General features: G+C 39.8%; 1 protein-coding gene across 2 annotated transcripts in view; it reads right to left on the reverse strand.

Annotated features, from left to right (window-relative positions):
• The window catches only part of RANBP17 (RAN binding protein 17), a 227,730-nt gene that overhangs the window by 166,247 nt on the left and 42,426 nt on the right, over positions 1-19,057 (reverse strand). For both annotated transcript variants that reach the window (XM_045823997.1, XM_045823994.1), the window contains exon 14: positions 16,406-16,541. In XM_045823997.1, the coding sequence (XP_045679953.1) occupies positions 16,406-16,541 (136 nt within the window). The remainder of the gene's footprint in view (positions 1-16,405; positions 16,542-19,057) is intronic.

The raw sequence follows: 19,057 nt of genomic DNA on the forward strand, positions 1-19,057 counted from the left end.
TTACAAAGTCACCCATCCCCCTTGGCAGTACATCCAGTACACGGACTAGGAGGCAGAACTTTTTGGACACGTGACTGTAGTTCGGGGACCACGTACACCGAAATTAGTAGGCGTGCTTACTACAGTAACGGGTCGTGCCCCAGATCTACTGCATCAGAACCGCTGAGGATTATATGAATCTGTATTTAACCCCCTCCCCCACCCCGCCCCGCTGCCAAGATCCCTACGCACAACACAGTCCGAGGAACCACCACTCCACAGCCCCCACTGAGGACTCGGAGCTGCAACCTGGGGCCTGACTGAAACTGGGTTTTTTACCTTCTTTTAGCTGGCAATTCACTTTTCAATTTTTTTAGAAACCACTGCATAACAAATAGGAACGCCTAAAAATCTTATCTTTTAGTAAAGCTAGGAAAGGATAAATTACCACTTTTCACAGAGCAAATGTTCTGGAGTCTGAACAGCCTAGGTCTGAGTTCTGCCTTCACCCCGCTTCCTCTAGGAAAGCTTCTGGCGCGTTGTAACTGTGACATCAAAACTCTCCAAGGAGAAGAGAAACCTTTCTCTGCACTCATCTGGTTCAGCTGTTGAAAGCTGCTGTTTAGCAGTGTGTGTGCAAAATAAACTCCAGATTTCAGACGACCGAAACACACAGTCCCACGAAGGTCACCTGGGCACCCTCTGGCGGCCGTGCCAGGTGTCTGACGATCGATCACTGCGCCCAGCCCGCACTTCCACTCCGCCCACTCTCCACCTCTCCGACGTGGCTGGCTACCGCGTCCCCAGGCGGACCACCGCCGCGGGCCTGGGCCTCCGTGTGAGGCCAGTGCGTGATTCACTACCGTCAGCCTTTCAAACCCTCTCCTGGCGACCACGGCTCCCTTCTTCCACTCGGACATTCTCTCCCACTCTCCTTACACCCTCCATTCGCTTTCCTTCTCAGAATTACGGTTTCAACTGCTTTTTTCTTGTTTGTTTGTTCTGGGGTAGTTTGTAAACAGGTGAAAGGTACTGCCATTTTCCCTGTAACATGGAAATAGATACAATGCTTCCTACTTTACAACATACTTTCACATATACTTATTTAGTTAGCATTCACAATTCTAGTAAGCTGGCGGCGCTTATGTTTTAAGGTAATACTCATCCTAACATCTTGATAAACTGCAAAACGCTCCTCCCGCTCTCATCTCTTATGAGGATCCATTTCTTGTTCCTATTTTAATTGTTTACCAGATTTTTTTAAAAGATTATTTATTTATTTTTTTAGAGAGGGAAGGGAGAGAGAAAGAGAGAGAGAGAGAAACATCAATGTGCAGTTGCTGGGGACCTGGCCTGCAACCCAGGCATGTGCCCTGACTGGGAATCGAACCTGCGATGCTTTGGTTCACAGCCCGAGCTCAATCCACTGAGCTATGCCAGCCAGGGCCCAGATTTTTTTTTGACAAAGCATGCAACATAACTGATATAATTCGTTATCAAGACAGCGATAGGTATCATGAATTGTACTTTGCTGTCCAGGAACACGAAGTCGGAGGGCGGCAGTGTCAGAGGCCTCTGTGTGACTCCAACCCGGGGGGGAGCGAAAGAGGAGGAAGGCAGGAGACACAAATCCGACACAAGGACCAAACGCCAAAGAGGATAAAAAATAGAGATTCTGAGCAAAGAACAGATTTGATCACATCAGAAGTCACACTTTTCCCTTTTTCTAAAGACTACCCGGTTTTGATGCCATTTCTGCCTGGCGTTAGGAAAAAGCGTGAACTTAGTTTATCTGCTGATATAACAAACACTAAGTGTCTGTCCAAAGTCTCCTCCAAAAAAGTCAACCTGTGATAAATCAGGTGGTTTCCAAAACAGAGCAGGAATTACATTAGATATGCTAAAAATTAGATTACATGAAATTCTTTTGAGGAGACCTCTCATTACAGTAAACTTATAGAGACAAATTTTGAAAATTTTACCCTATCTTGTTAGTTTTATCAGTAACGGCTGCCCTTTTTGGGAGTATTTGCATTGTATCAGATGCTCTGCTAGGTGCTCGTCACACACCTTATTTAGTCCTCACAACTCTCTGCAGAAGGCATCTCCCCCAGTGATAGGCGGGGAAATTTACTCAAGGAAAAATGAGCAGATTTGCCAAGAGCAGGAAGAGTGGAGGCAGGCTGGAGGTCCGCCTGGCCAGACGCCCACGCTGCTTCTCCCCGCGCGCTGCACCTTTCTCCTGAACAGGCAAATCCTATCTTAGCTGGACTGTCTGATAGCCACCTCATTTTGGGGAAGAAAAAGAACCCACAAGGACAGTTCCTGAAATGCACAGGCTCTAATTTTCCAACACTGACTACCAGAAATAAATAAGGTGACCGCCTTCGCAGTTCTACCTTGGGCTGCTTTTTAAAAATAAATAATCACCCTCATCTCATAACACATGACAGAGGTTACGTGCTGTTCTCATTATGAGGCTTCCTTAAACTCTAACTGCTAAACTGAAATGAGAGGCATTTGGTACAATCTGAAAAATATTCAGTTCAATTAAAAGTAATTGATGCATGGTGAAATAATTCTTCCCAAAGCTGCTGTAAAATCTTCAAAAAAATAAAGCTACTTAATAATTTTCATCTCCTACAGGCTAGAGAGAAGCATTATTGCATATTAAAAATTGGAGTGTAGTTTTCCCAGAGGTAAAAGAAAGTTATTAAAACAACCTATTTATTGTTGATATAACTATCCATTTGTGCCACACAAAAAGTAACAAATTTCAGTACATTAAAAGAAAAGCTAATTAAGGTATAATTAGTATTTTCTGTATTTTGATAATTAGGGGTTAGTTGGCTATTCCTTTTTAAATTTCTATTTGATGCACCCTGACAATGCCTTTAATGAGCAACTAACGCTATTGAATCCCTCATGGCGGAGGGGTTTAGTGACCACGACTACATTACTTTCATTTATCACTGCCTCTTTACCTATAAATTAATCCAGCCCTGTAGCTATGTTGATCTACTTTATATCAATTTCTTCATCCATATCAGCTGAATATGTATGGCATTAACCTCATTTGCTAGTTGAGAAAAGCAGAATTAAAATGAGATCTAATTTCTTGTGCACAGCACAATTTCAAAACTGCCTGCTAATTTCCACCACCTGTCAGTGTGAAGAGCCTTGACTTTCTTGTAATTAAATAAAACAGTATATTTTTTAGCAGCTCTGAAAAATGCTAATCTTTCAAAAGTGTTCAGTGATCATTAATCATTAGGACAGTAAAGGAGCCTTACTCCAAACGCTCATTTACCCTTTGTTTAAGCTTTAAAAAAATATTTTTTTGGCCTTTTCACAGGGAAGAAAAAAATAAATGTACCAGATGGAATATAAACATTAACTATTATATCCACACTACTAAAGTTTTTATCTAGTTTACTGCCACATGGTGAAAACGAGGCTTAACATAACAAAACCCGGACAGAGCTGGTTTGATAGAATAAAAATATAATAAGCACACAATCACATTCTCTGAAATCAGTAGGAATCTACAGTAAATGCACACGGCACCCATCTATGTGTAGTCCAACCTGAATTTATAAGACTTAGAATATAGTATAATTGAAGAAAAATTTTAACACATTTAATGAGATTCATTCAATAAACTGCCTACTATGCTGCACTCTGAACGACCGCCTGGAAGTATCATCTGAACAAAGACGGCGCGGTTGGGCGCAGGCACAGGTGAGCCCTGTGGACTGACTGGCTGCGGCTGGGTCTCCCCGACAGACACGACCGGGACGAGTCTGAAGATATTTAAAGAACTAAAAGACTACACTGACTGTCATTTTAATTTAGAGAGCAAATTAATATTTTATATCTCTTCTGTACTATTCTTCAAATACTGGTGTGCCTTGAAAGTAATATCCTATGTTTATTTACTTTCTTATCCTTATCCTATAAAAATGCACAACGTATTTGTACAGAAGTGATAAAGTGATTGATATAGAGAACTTATAAAGAATGAGTAAATGGTTTAAATTGTTTCATGATTAAAAATGCATGATATTCCTCATTCACCTTTGTAGGGAACACATGGCCCTATAGGGTCCCTATTTCAAAGCCTGAAACTCTACTGGAAATATTTCAACCATACTGACTCACAAAGTGGTAACTAAAATGACTTTTATTATCATTCCAGCTGATCATCACAATACCTAATAGGTGTTAAGCATTCCTTGAAGCAAAAGACACAAAGACGTGGGGTGGCTTAGTTACACATTTGGAGTAGCTTCAGGGTCTCGGCAGCAGAAGTAGGATGGATCCTATCTCATCCCGACTCCCTCCAAGCGAGCTCCTTAAAGCAATTGTGAGCAGAAGGAAGACAGTACTTTCAGGGGCGCAGTAAGAGACCCTCATTGATAACCACTTTGACACTAAGTAATAAGAAAGAGAACTAATTTTAGCATCAGCATCACAGGTGTACACATTTTGGACAGAAACCTAGCGGAAGATTTACACACACCTCTGTTGCTGAAATGCCAATGTCAGTAATATATTTTTACAGATGGACGTCTTTTAAGAACTCAAATATTTGTAAGAGATCCGACTCCACCCCAAGCTCCCATTAACTAGGTAGCCCATCTCTCCCATACAACGGGTTCGATGAGGTCTTCAGTAGATTCTCTACATTTTCATTATCCTAGAAGCAAGAACTATCAAATAAATGCAGCACCGTGTGTGTGCACATGTGTATGTATGTTGTGTATGTCTGTATATGTGTGTATAAGTGATATATATAAAAGGAACTGCAGACACACGTAATTAAATCACGGGAAATCCTTCTTAAGGAAACGGTGGTCTATTGTATGCTTCACCTTTTGATTTGGGAGAAGATCATCTTGTGCCATGATTTCCACAAAACCTGATGACTATTAAGAAAAACCACAGACCAATGAGGGCAGAAAAGGAATTTCTGAGCTGCAAAATCTAGAAAGTAAAACTGCTTTAAATTTCGAGTGCGCTTCAGCACTGAAATTCTCCAAAGACAAATCTCAGTCACACACCGCATGATATTTTGTTTCTTCTCAACACAACGGTTTCTTTAAGTCATTAGAAAAACGTCAAACGTCAGAAGATAAGTTGGGATACATACATCTGAGGCAGAAAACTTACAAGACGCCACCAGAAGAAATTATTACCTTCCATCTTCCTTTTAAAAAATTAAGCAAGAGAACAATCCACAACGCGCCAGTCACAATCTGTGAGTGCACGGGGAGTTTGCACTTTGTGCATATTGTCCACGGACGTCAGACTTTAAAATGCCTTAGACTTTATAATCATTAAAAATAAATGAAAAGCAGGAGAAAGTATAGACCGAAAATTCTCTGTGGGTAAGCATGCATGCTGTCTAGTGGCCGCAAAGAACCGTTACCTTCGCACTGCTCCAGTGTCGCACACACGCGGGCACGACGGGGACAGGGAGTGTCCAACACACACATGTATGAGGAGTCACAAGATGACACGCAAGTCATGTGAGATTTGCTGCCAAGTAACGTCAAATAGTGTGATAAACAATAAATAATGAAAATCAGTTTAAAAAGTCTAGTCCCATGTTTTCCCGTTTAAATCCTGTATTTCTTTTGCATCATCATTTCAATTATTAATGGCGGCTAAGATTTTAACTTTAGGTTTTTCTGCTCCAAACTTCCTTGTCTAGTACTTAATGCTCTTGAGTCATCACTTAAATGCACTTAGGGAGTTCATACTTAAAAGTATAAACTGGCAAATCCATTTATAAAGCGAAGACATCTTAGAAATAAAATAAGTAGGCTTTCTATGTGCTGTGTTCACCTTTCTGTTAAGCATAGAATGTGGCTGTTTAAAGCAGCTAATATATATTATCACATAAGATAAATGAAGTGGGAAAGGGTATAAAGAAACCATCTTTGTTCAGAAGAGCGTATCTGGCTCAGCTGGTTGGACATCAGTGCCCCAAAGCAGAAGGTCACGGTGGGTTCCCAGTCAGGGCACGTGCCTGGGCGCGGGCCTGGTCCCTGGTGGTGGCCTGTGCGAGGGGCAACCGCTGGATGTCTCTCTCTCTCTTTCTCCCTCCCTTCCCCTCTCTCTAGAAATAAATAAAATCTTTATTTAAAAGAGCCTATATGAATACTGATGCATTATATGTATTAGACGTATTTTGATAATTGAAAAACAAATCCCTGGCCAATAAAATATAGCAATGTAAGCATTAATGTGGACTATAAGCACTAACACTCTCTGAGAAGGGAAGCCTAGCCAGCTCCAATAACACTCTATCACAGCAACAGATCACGATATAGTTACACAGTAAAGGTGAAAACAGCATATAATTAAAGTTCAAAAGTTTTAAAACACCTGGTGAAAATTCCAAAAGTCATTGATCATTATCCCCTAACACTCAAGGTAAAAAGATGATCTTAACTCTTCTAGGTACTTTTTCCCTATAACCTGCATGATATACTTACTCCACTAAAATATTTTAAATGTTTTAAATGTTTAAAAAGTTTTCAAGCTGCTCCTTATCTTTCACCCAAGTGAAAAATCTATGCACGAAACAGTTTTCTTGCGACTGAATTTCCTAAATGCTTTCCCCTAAAAGTGTTATCAAGCACAAAGACACGTTTTGCCAACTGAAATATATCCAAGTACCGAAAAAAGCAGCAAGCCCATTATTTCAACACTGGATTGCACTTCCAGTTCCAGCAGCCCACTGAAGTCACTGTTACGGTGTCTGTTTCGCCGTCCGAGGGCTTTCCTGCTCAGTTTCCCAGCGACTGTGAGGAACGGCCGGCGCCCGGGAACCTACCAACTGCAGGCAGAGAATGCCATCTGCTGCTCCGTGTGGGTGCGCCACCGGAGGAGGAGAGCCGGCTCGCAGGTGCGGGGAGCGCACGCAACTGAAGAGCCTGCGTGCAAAGATAATGCCCGGAAGTGGAAGCATCCCCATTCCTATTTTGAGTAACTGGGAAATACATCAACGGGCACTTACTGTCTTAATGTAGATTGCAAGTCACTCCACAGAATTACAAGGCTACGATGTGCTTATATATCACTAGTTCACGATGCTTATAATAAACAAGGCTTTTTCTCAGGTATGGAGAGCCAGAGAGTCAAAAGGATCCGTTGCCTAGGCTTAGCAAAACTATTTCCCATTTATGAATCACTACACTATCCTGTTTATGAACATGTAACTTATAAATAAAGTTTATAATTTATTACCCATGCAGGGACACGTTTGAGAATGAAAGGCAGAGCAATGAACTATCATATCAGTTACGGCGGGACAAGCATGCGCCCAGACCACCCCAGGCCAATCTGAATGCCGGCCACCCTGCTCATAAACTACTAGGCTGTCTTCACCTCCTCAGGCTTCACGACCCCCCCAGTGCCTTGAGGACCTTCCGGAAAGGTAACTTGGAAATTTGCGGGGAAGAGCTAGATTCAAGAGGAAGGCAAAAAAAAAAGGGGGGGGCAACTTAGTGCAGTGGACTCCCAAACCAGACAGTACCTGGGTCTAAGTACCTACCTCAACGCTGCCTGATTTTTTACTTTCTTCCCTTTGCTACATCACATGAAATTCTTTGGCATTAACAGATACTTTCTTCAGATAAGGCAGATCCTTTCTGGGAGAATTCATTCATACACTAACTGGAATGCTTTCCTTTTGACAGCTGGTAGGCCCCGGTGTCTGGAAAGAAGGCGGATCGGTAAGGTAGGGGCGGGTGCGTGCACGTGTGTGTGGCTGCGTGCGGAGTGGGGACGGGGGAAGGGGGAGAACCGCTCACTTCAGAGGACGGCGTCCCTCGGGTGGCGGCTGACCGACAGGAGGGAGGGAAGGGGAGGAAAGTCTCTGAGGCTGTCTTGCCTACTTCAGATTTTAAACCCTAAGAGGGAAGGGCAACTTTCTCCCCCATTTCTGATGCCTCCGTTTAAGAGGCCAAAACTCAGACACCGTCTATGAATACGACAGCTTATCAGTATCATTGATTAAGTAGCTCTTTGCGGATCTGTTTTTAAAGGAAAATACACTCCAAGGTCTAAAGAACCACATGATAACTAACTTTTGGAATTTCACTTATGGGTGAGATTTTTGTTACCAACCAAAGCAAAACTGATGTTTATGGTAGGGTAGGTTTGAATAAGAAAAAGGATTTAAAAACTAAGGACAAAACTTTCAACCCTCAGTAAATATTCAGAAGCCAAGTTGCACGTGTGTGTGTGAAAGGGTTCTTCCATATTTAATTTTAAGTTTTTAATTCTAATTTTAATTGGATTGAAAATTTAAACAAACCTTTCCCCCCAAAATGAACGGACATCAAATATAAAAATGTAGTATTTATAACTGGCCTCAATAAACTGAAGTCATGAATAATTATGGCAAATGGTGGCATCTTCTACATGAGATCCCAGAAAGCACTAATATTCACCAGAGAACTGATGAATACAAAAAAATACTGCAAAAATTCTGATATACTCTAAAAAATATTCTATTATATTTAGTAGAGTTTTAATGTTTTAAATTGCATCCTAATATTTTAAGTGGGTGATCTATTTACCTATACAGTTTACCAATCAGCAACACTTTTGATTAGTGCATTTTATTACAAAATAAAATGGCTTAGTGTAATTACGCTGTTAGCGAAGTCCAGAACAGATTATTTATCTCAGAAATAATCCGCTTAGTTAGTGGGCAAACTGTTCACTGCAGAATTTGCTATACTGCCCATCCACCAAGACTCCTGGCCTGCTCGCCGAAAGGCAGGCTGCATGTGACTGCCATGTGTCTCCTGTCCCGGGTGTCTCCTGTCCCGGGTGCCTCCTGTCCCCCTCTGAGAAAACCCTTTCCCATACGCCGGCTCTATGCTCAGGGGCTCTGTGCCCCCACGACACCACGTGCTTACCATTATCACTGTGTGTACAAAGTGATGGTGCAGTTGTCCACATTAGTTTGCACTTCTATAAAATTACACATCTACATCTAGAAATCAGAGAGTAACAGTGAAGAGCCTGCTGTCTTCTGACATGCTCCTCCACGTGTCTGACTCCGACACTCAGGACACCCACTTTAGACTCCTTCAGCTATTTCTTTCACTATTTCCATCCATTCTTCCAAATAACATGCTGATCCACCTACTTCTCGAATTTTGAATTTTAGACATTATCTCTCGACTCCCTAACATATTTACGACAATGGAGCTATCGTTCAGAACTAAGCTACATAATTCTACTATAACTGGATTTCATTTCTTGTGCAAACATTTAGTTTGACTCACTTACGAATCCCCTGAGTTTTCTATGTTTCCACCGATTGCAAATTGATCCTTGAACTCTCCTCCTGATCTGTAAAACCCTTCCACTCCTCTCCACAGGATCCAGCACCTGTGGAAGTGGACCAGTTCCTTTAGAAAAGAAAAGAGAAACCAGTGACCTCCCACCTGTTCCGGTCTAAACTGATGGGTCCCTCTGCTGGAGGCACGGCCGTCACCGGCCGTGACCGTAGAGCTTCCCTCTGCCATCGCGCTGGAAACCCCCTGCCTCCCTCCTGCGCTGGATCCCCGATTCTCAGGACCCAGGAGGAAGGACCCACGCCTTCCTCCTCATTTCTGGCTCTGCTCTTGGTTTGGCGGAACACACCTTCCAGGAGCTTCCCAGTCAAGAATGTAAGGGAAGCAGAGTTTGAGGCTTTGACCAGAAATGTGTTGTTTGAGTTTGACTAGATAGAAAATTCCAGGTTGCAATTCAGTTTTTCTCAAAACCGCGAGGACACTGTTCCACTGTCTTTCAGTTCAAGGGTTGCAGCTGGGAAGGCCGATGTAACGGTCATTCCCAGTCTTGTGAACGGGACCTGTTCCGTCTCTCTGGGAGCTTTCAGGGTCCACTCTTCCCTCCCTGGTCGTGTGAGTTCCCAGTGATGCGCCCCGAGAAGGATCTTCTCTCACTCACTTCGCCGGAGCCCAGCACAGTCCTTTTCAATCAGTATAAAAGTCTCTTATCCTTCATTGCAAAACTTTTCTAGTACTCATTCATTTCCTCTTGCTGGAACTAATATCTTATTAATCCACTGTTTCGACTTCCTAAATTGCCTCCTTTTCTTATTTCTCTCTCCTATTGTTGAGGTGTAACGTACATACAATAAGGTACTTAAACGATAATTATAAGCTGAGTGAATTTTTACATGTGTATACACTCATGTCGCTCTCATCAAGAGGCAGTAGTATTTACAGCTCCCCAGACGGCTTCCTCGCTCAGCTTCTCCTGCCCACAGGTTCTCCCTCCTCAACGCGGCCGCCCTCCTGATCTCTGTCCCCACAAGTCGGTTTGGACTGTGAGTAAATTAAGTAGAATCATCAAGTCTATACACTTGTGTCTAACTTTTTTCATTTATCTTAATGGTTAAATCGATTATCATAAATTTACCCCAATTTTTACATGTAGCAAAATGTTTTTTCTTTTCTTTTATTGCTGTGTAATAGTACATCTTGTGGCTGTATGTTCATTCATTTATCCATTCGAATGTCGGCAGACACGGGTTTCCAGTCCTTGGATGTTATACGTGAGGCTGCTGTGAACATCCTTATACATGTCAGTTGACGGGTATGTAAACTCATCTCTCCTGGATTTATACTAAGAATGAAACGAATGAGTTACAGGGTAGGCTATGGTCAATGTTAGTGGATACCATCAAACGGTTTTCCAAAAAGGTTACATTTACACCTCCGCCCACAACATACGGCGGTTTCGTGTATTCCACACCGTCGTCAAGGCTTGGTTTGATCCGTCTTTCTCACGTCTGGCCATTCTGGCAGGAATATATTGGCATTTCATTGGATTTCACCGATGATTAACAAAGTTGAGAATGTTTTTATGTGATTATTGGCCACTTAGATAACTTCTTTTGATGTATTTGCTTACCTCTTTCCCTCATTTTAAAAGTGAGTTTTTGTCTTATTTTGGTAATAGCTGAAAACCGTTCACCTAAGTTCAGACATTTAAAGCATACAATTTAGTGGTTTTTAGTATATCCTCAGGCATCTGCAATCAATTTTAGAATATTTTCAACACCACTAAACGATACCTTTCCTAGGCAACCAATAATCAAATTTCTGTTTCCGTAGATTTGCCTATTCCAGAGATTTCACATAAATGAAGTCACCTATTCGTTCTTTTGTGGCTGGCCTCTTTCGCTTAGCAATATGTTTTCAAGGATCATCCATATTGTAGCAATACTTCATTCCCACTATGGCCAAATAATATTTCACTTCTGTACACACCACATTTATCTGTTCTTCCGTTGATAGACATTGGGTCTTTTCTTCTTTGTGGCTACTACGAATAATGCTTCTGTGACGAGTTTGTGTGGACGTGTGTTTCCGTTTCTCCTGGGGATAAACGACGACTGAACTGCTGAATCGCACGGTAACTATACGCTTAACCTTTTGAAGAACTGCCGGACTGTTTTCCGAACTAGTTGTATCACTTTACATCCCCAGCAGCACTATGGGAACTGGTCTAACCTCTCCACATCCTCACCAAGATCTGCTAGTATCTGCTTGTATGATCATATCCCTCCTAGGGGGCGTGAAGTGGTATCTTATTACAGTATTTGACATAAATTTCCCATGAATTATAGTGATGTTAAACATCTTTTCACGTGCTTACTGACCATCTGTATGCCTATTCAAATCCTTTTCCTATTTTAAATTGGGTTATCCCTTTATTATTGAGTTTTAAGAGCTCTTTTTAAGAGCTCTTTTTACTTTGATGGCGTCCTTTTTGCACAGAAGTTTTTAATTTTCAATAAAGTTCAATTTATCTATTTTTTCCTTTGGTTGCTTGTGCTTTTGGTGTTGTATCTAAAAAATCACTGCCTGACCCAAAGTCATAAAGGTTTACTCCTATGTTTTCTTCTAAGAGTTTCACAGTTTTAACTCTTACACTTAAGTCCTATTCATTTTGACAGTTTTTGTGTGTGACGGGAGACAGGGGTTCACTCCCTTCTTTTGCCTGTGGCTGTTTCCCCAGCATCGTCTGTTGAAAAGATGATTCTTTCATCATTGGACTGTCCTGGCATCTCTCTCGAAATAAACTGCCTGCCAATGTGCAGGTTTCTACCTAGGCTTTCAGTGGCCTATATATCAATAATTATGGCAGTACCACACACTGTCTGATTATTATTAAGTGTGGAAATTGAGAAGGTAGTGTTCTTTTTCAAGATTGTTTTGGGTATTCTTGGTATTTTAAATTCCCATACGAATCTTAGGGTAAGCTTGTCAATTCCTGCAAAGAAGACAGCTAAGACTCTGACACGGTGTCGAAGCTGCAGATCAGCTGGGGGAGTCACGCCATCCTAACAATACTAGGTCTTCCGATTCATGACCATGGGAGAGCTTTCCACTTACTATATTTTCTTCAATTTGCTCCGACAATGCTTTTTGGTTTTCAGTTTATAAGTTTTACACTTTTGTGAAATTTATCCCTAAGTATTTAATTTTTTATGCTACTGTGAAATGGAATGTTTTGTTCACTTCCGGGTGGGTTACTTCAAGTATAAAGAAATTCTATTGCTCTTTATATTGATCTTCTGTCCTCAAACTTACTGATGTTTTTTATTACTTCTAATTATTTTTAGTGGATCCCGAGGATTTTCAATATAAAAGGGCATGCCATTTGTGAACAGGGACTGCTTTACCTCCTCCTTTCCAATCTGGGTACCATTTGTTTCATTTTGGGGCCGAATTTCCCTGCCCAGAACCTCTAATGTTTAGCACAAGAGAGATTCTTGTCTGGCTCCTGATCACAAGGGAAAGAATTTATAAGTTGTTGGATTCAGTTGGTTTGCATTTTTCGAGTGTTTTCTTCTCTATTCATAAGAGATATTGGTGAGTATTTTTCTTTTTTGTGATGCATTTGTATGGTTCTGGTATCAGGGTAAACTTGCCTCTTAGAAAGAGCTGGGAAACGTTACCTCAACTTGCATTTTTTTTGGACGCATGTACAAAGAATTGGTATTAATTCTTTGAATGTTTGCTAGAATTCCTGGGGGAAGCCGCCTGGGCCCTTTGTGGGTCATCTCTGATTACTGAGTCAATCTCGAGTCGTTGTACGTCTGTTCAGATTTCCATGACTTCTTGAATCAGTTCCAGTAGTTTATATCTTTCTAGGAATTTGTTGATTTCATCTAAGTTATCTAACTTGGCATTAACTATTCATGATATTCCACTATAATCCTTTTTATTTCTGTAAGGTCAATAGTAATGTTTCTTATTTCATTCCTGATTTTAGTACTTTTGAGTCTTCCTTCTTTCTGTCGGTCTAGCAAAGGGGTTGATAGCACAGGCTCTATTATTAGGTCTCCTGGGTTCAAATCCAGTTCGACCAGTTTAGCACAATAATGAACCATCCCCAGCCTCAGCCTCCATATATGTATAAAGAGGTGCAAGTGGGTGTTAATAACAATATCTATTTGTGCAGAGTTTTTGTGAAATAAAATTAGACGCTTGTCAAGTGCTGTGCAGAGTCTTCAGCAGAGACTAACCGTTAGACACCTGCAGCTACCACCGATGGTTCTGTCTCACGTACGGACGCACTTCTCTGCATCGCTGAGGACTCTTCAATGATTCCACCTTAGTTCCTGAAACACTGATTTCTATAAATCATTTTATTTGCATATGTAGCCTTTTATACAGTTTCCAAGATGCTTAACAGTGTACCTCACTTAAAACTGCCAAATAATTTCACAGAAGTCAGCATCATTTTCCTTTATTATCCTTAATTACCTGAAAGCATTATATCAGGAGGTCCAGATCTATTTTCTGTGGAATTCTGCTAAATATATACACTCAACCACTACGTAGTAGACAGCAGACAAGCAATATGCCCGGCACTTGGAGGTGAAAACAATAAAAAAGGCAGAGATAGTTCTAACCCAAATTACAGTCCACATACATTTTACTAACGTATGTAATTACAATGCAATGTGATGATGCTAAAATGGGAAACACAGCGAAAAGAAATTCTCCCAGATTTTAAGTTAAGAAGGGCATTCTAAAGGATGGGAGTGAAAGATAAGTAGGAGTTAACAGAGAAAGGCAGGGAGGTAGAAGCTGGATTCAAAAGAAATATGTCCGAGGCAGAAGAAACATTCTGTGCGAAGGCCCGAAACGGACAGAGAACGCAGAATCCTGAAGGAGCGGAAAGCGCTCGGCACATGCACCGCGTGCAGTACGAGCGTGGAGTGCTGAAGCATGAAACTGGTCACATGCAGAAAAGAGGCCGGGAAGAACTCTGCCAGGCCGTATTCTACATAATCTAATGAAATGAAACAACGCTTATGAGTGTTTAATACAGTTCCTGGCACAAAGTAAGTGCACACTAAACTCAACATTATTCACCTGCTGTTACCTAACACTCCTCTTTTTTGACACAATTGGAAATGCAACAATGCACTAACCCAAAAATATTTTCCCTCTAGTCTTTCTTAGTTGGATGCCAGAAAAACAGTATGTGGAGAATGTATAAATGTCTCGGTCTGCCCTTTCGTTTGTAAATGGGAATAATACGACCAACCTCTCAGGCTTGCTCTAAGGACTGGAAAGGCCCCAAAGAGCTCTTGGAAGGGTGCCGGGGCACATATTAATGACCTCCAAAGCAGCTCCTACTCAGGCAGAATGGCAGACCGGCCAGAGGAAAAAAAAAGTGGAAAGTTGTGTTTCACCCTGGGGTTATGCAGCAGAAATACCTTAGAAAGAATGTCAACTTAGGCCTAAACTCTCTTTGAAAACAGGCTGAGATGCATACACCAAAAATATTAAAGTTTTACTCAAAGAAACAACACTAGTCTGATAATGTTTATTTTTTTCCTAATGTGTAAGCTCTTTCAAAACATAAAAAGAGATCTTCCACAATACGTATTTTCACAATTATCTTATATTAAAAGATGCCTATGTGTACTTCCCAAGTCCTATCGCCCTAAAACTACTACTCTTGTTTTACAAATTTCTTTCCAGTACTTTAAACACATTTGAAGGTTTTTCTACTCTGTATTATACTGTTCTGATTTAAGACCCAGACCAAATGGATATTGAATAAGTAATGTTTCCAGAGTATCTGCTTTTGCAAAAGCAAAAAAACAAACTCTATGGGTACATTTAAAACAAGACAATTAATAATTCAATTTACACTCAACTTCTGAGTAACACATCTAGGATTTTAAAAGAGGCACCCTATGTAAATTTTATAACATATGATTTCTGTCTGATGCTAATTTGTCTTAGTCTCAACCTAAGACATTTATTCTAGCTACTCTTTTTTTCTCCCTAATGGTCTCATTCAGTAGCAGCTTAATTCTGAGAAAATTTTATTGATATCAATCATAAATAGAAATAAAATATCACAATGTGTTTGTCATAGAAAGCATCAAGCTATACCTCTTTCTGAAAAAGCAAACGAAAAAAAAACCTACCTGAAATGAACTAAAGGATGATCCTAACAGAATCAAACGAATATTTTTTTCACATTACTATACAGCCATTATTAACAGAAAGTCATACATGATCTGAAGGTTAAACTAAATCTCCCAGGGAACAAAATGCCCAGTTTAACAGAAAAAGCTTCTTCTAGAATTTTCAAATAGGAAATACTTCCACATTACTAACACAAACCATAAATCCAAAGAAGATAAGACTATCCTTAAGACTTCCTACAGAGCGTTTGGACAGAGTTACTATTCCAGGAAGAAGAAAAAAAATCTCATCGATCTTACTCAGGGTCGCCAACACTGCTGAGTATCCGGTTTGGGTTCACGTACACGCCCTCTCTCGCCCCTCTCTGCACCTTAGGTTCCCGTCGTGTCTGTCTGTTGATGCTCGGCTTCCAGTTACCAGAGCACACGTGTTCTCCACACTCAGGTAGTTTAACAGTGACCTCTCGAACACATACCTAACTCTCCTAGTTGTCATAATCTATTATGTAAACATGTTGAGGAAGGAGCAAAAAATATACTGGAAGTCACATAAATAAATAAGTGTCCAGAGTAAAAACCAGAACTACTAAAAGAGTTAATCGTATGCTTTAAACCTTGAAATGCAGTAAGGCAAAATTCACTGAGATCTTTAGCATAATCTTAGCTATTTCATGAGTAGCCACATAACAAACATTCACTATGTCTGTCTGTCAATCAGTCTTCAAAGAAAATACTAAATCCAGGCATAAAATGAGCAAATTAATCTCCCATTGCCTTCCATGGCAATTAATTCATCGATTTCAATTGGTCAATTAAATTTCTTATGTAGAAATTGCCCAAATATAGCATTCAGCTCAAAGCTGTTACATGTAAGTATCTTTCCTCATCTTCAAAAACATTTTTTTTGAATCTCTAGTAAAAACCTACCTTTGAGGTTCTTTGAAGTTGATCACCGACATATGTTTTACGAAACTGATCCAAGAACCACAGAATTGCAAGCTCTATTTTCTCATTAGAACTCTGAGGCAATCCGGTATCCATTAAAGATATAAGTTGAAAAACTCTTTTCATGAAGGAAAGAAAAAAAGCTTCAGTGAAAATTGTTAGAAAAACAACATTAAAATATACATTAAAACATTTATTGCCAATGTAATACATAATTACTGTAAAAAGTGGAAACATACAAAAACTTATAAAGAGCCCTGGCTGGTGTGGCTCAGTGGACTGAGTGCCAGCCTGCAAACTGAAGGGTCACCGGTTCGATTCCCAGCTAGGGCACATGCCTGGGTTTTGGGCCAGGTCCCGAATTGGGCAACCGACCTATATTTCTCTTGCACATCACAGTTTCTATCCCTCTCTCTCTCTTCCTTCCCCTCTGTCTAAAAATAAATAAAGACTTAGAACCTATAAAGAAATTATTTTAAAAACCACCTAAAATCCTACCACTAAGAGATACTACAATTTGGCCTAATTCCTTCTAATATTTTTTCCTAAGACATGCATACACATATATACATACAAGCATATAAACCTACACAGATATATGTAGTATTTTACAAAAAATTATATTTAAACACATATAATATACATATATAACATACACAGGTATGAATAAACATGATTATGAATATAATACATAATGTATGTTAATATCTGTATAGATAAAATTTTAGTAAATAAAAGAATGACATTGAATACATAGTTTTGAGTTTTACTTTTTCAATAAACCTTGTATTTTTATTTAGTAATATATTTCGGGGTCCCATGATTCAAAATACAAAAAATATTAAGAGGTAGGCCCATCAAGTTACATCACTTTCTTCATGAATAACAAACATCTTACCTAAAATACATTATAAGATGATTATATTGACATAATCAAATATTTTTAACACAAGTATGCTATTATTATGATCAGAAAATCATAAATAAACTAAAGGTTAAGTTAAATTTCCTAGAGGAAAAAAAACTTAATTCAGTATAATAAAAAGTTTAGCCTAGAATTTTCAAAAAAGAAATCCTTTTATTATCTTCCTATTACCATTAAAATGTTCCAGGGGATGGCAACCAAGTGCCTGGTGCCAACAAAACCCAGCATAGTATAAGAATCATTTTAAGAGACAGAAACAGAGGTCACTGAGGAAGCAGCACCTTTTCCTCCTCTGTCTAACCGCACAAAGGCAGCTCAGCAAGCCCTGGCCCACCTGCGTCCTGCCATGTTTGCACACAAGACATACACACACATCGTTAACCATTCATGTGTCCTTTCGAGGATGTTAAAAAATGTATGTACAGGCAAATATGACTATATACTCTAAATAGATACATACATCAAACTTTGTCTCTAGATCCAGGTGATATTTCAAGTGACTTAATTAAGGCATATCTTGCTATTAAATTATTTATTGAGTAGGACTTCCCTTTTCCTGCTCTAGTTCTTTGTTGATTCTATGTAATTGCTCGTTTACTTTTATTTCCTTTTAATAGCATACGCTCTAAAATCCAAGGAAGACATAAGACCAAAAGACAGTTTGTTGAGGTGTCTTTACAACTCATATTAAGATGCTGATTTGCATTTCCCTAGGCAGCAACCGCATCCCTAGCAGGAAAGTAGAAAAGAGTCCCCAGCAGGGCACACAATCCACTTGCCAAAGAAGCTTTGGTAATTGTACAAGAAGCTCAGCTTCAAGTGCCTGAAATCCAAAATAACCATTGCTTAAACAATGTAGATGTTTATCTCTCAAGCAAAAACCCAAGGCAGTGCCCCAGGACTAGCTGGTGCTCCACAGTGTATCAGGGACTCAGGCTCCTTCCATCCTGTTGTTCATTCACACGGTCACTTCATGGTCTAACACTGCTCCGTCAACTCTACTCATTATGTTCACATATGTTGCACAAACTGCATTCATTTACATCCAAGTGCTGAACATAATCCAAGCGCTTAACTATACCTAGCTGCAAGGGAGTCTAGTAAATCTAGTTTTTATTCAGGTGGCCACAATCAGGTATTCTATTATGTCAGAAGAAGGGAAGAAGAGATATGGCACAACTAGTAATCTCTGCCATGGTGTACTTCAAAGATTTTTGGCCACCTCTAACAAGTGCTTAAGATCAAAACTTGTATTTTATAAATATATAATATTTACTTCCAGATTCAATTTATTGTTCTACATTTATTTTCTCTTTATCTTATGTTATTTTTGGTAAAGAGCACGGAGGGAATAAACAGATAAATATATCACTAAATTATTTTGACCCAAGTAGAAGCACACCATTTCAAATACAACAAAATGAACTTTGGACAATCATTTTATATTCCCCTAGATAGCCAAGTAAAAAATTATTCAGTCAACAAATATTCGAGGGTTTACTATATAACTGGTATGCATTAGAAAGTCAGAATACAACAATGAGCAAGACACATATATTCCCAGTCCTCCAAAAATCTACTGTCTATGCAAGGAACAACAATAACCCATGCAACTAGAATCAAGGTTGACAGTGCTAAAATAAACACGACAAAGAAATGAGCGAGGATTCCTAACATTCTAGAATGGAACACGACAAAGAATGTTGAGG

This window comes from Phyllostomus hastatus, unplaced genomic scaffold (genome assembly GCF_019186645.2).
Source record: "Phyllostomus hastatus isolate PE091 unplaced genomic scaffold, TTU_PhHast_1.1 phas_contig_150, whole genome shotgun sequence".
Classification (NCBI taxonomy): domain Eukaryota; kingdom Metazoa; phylum Chordata; class Mammalia; order Chiroptera; family Phyllostomidae; genus Phyllostomus; species Phyllostomus hastatus.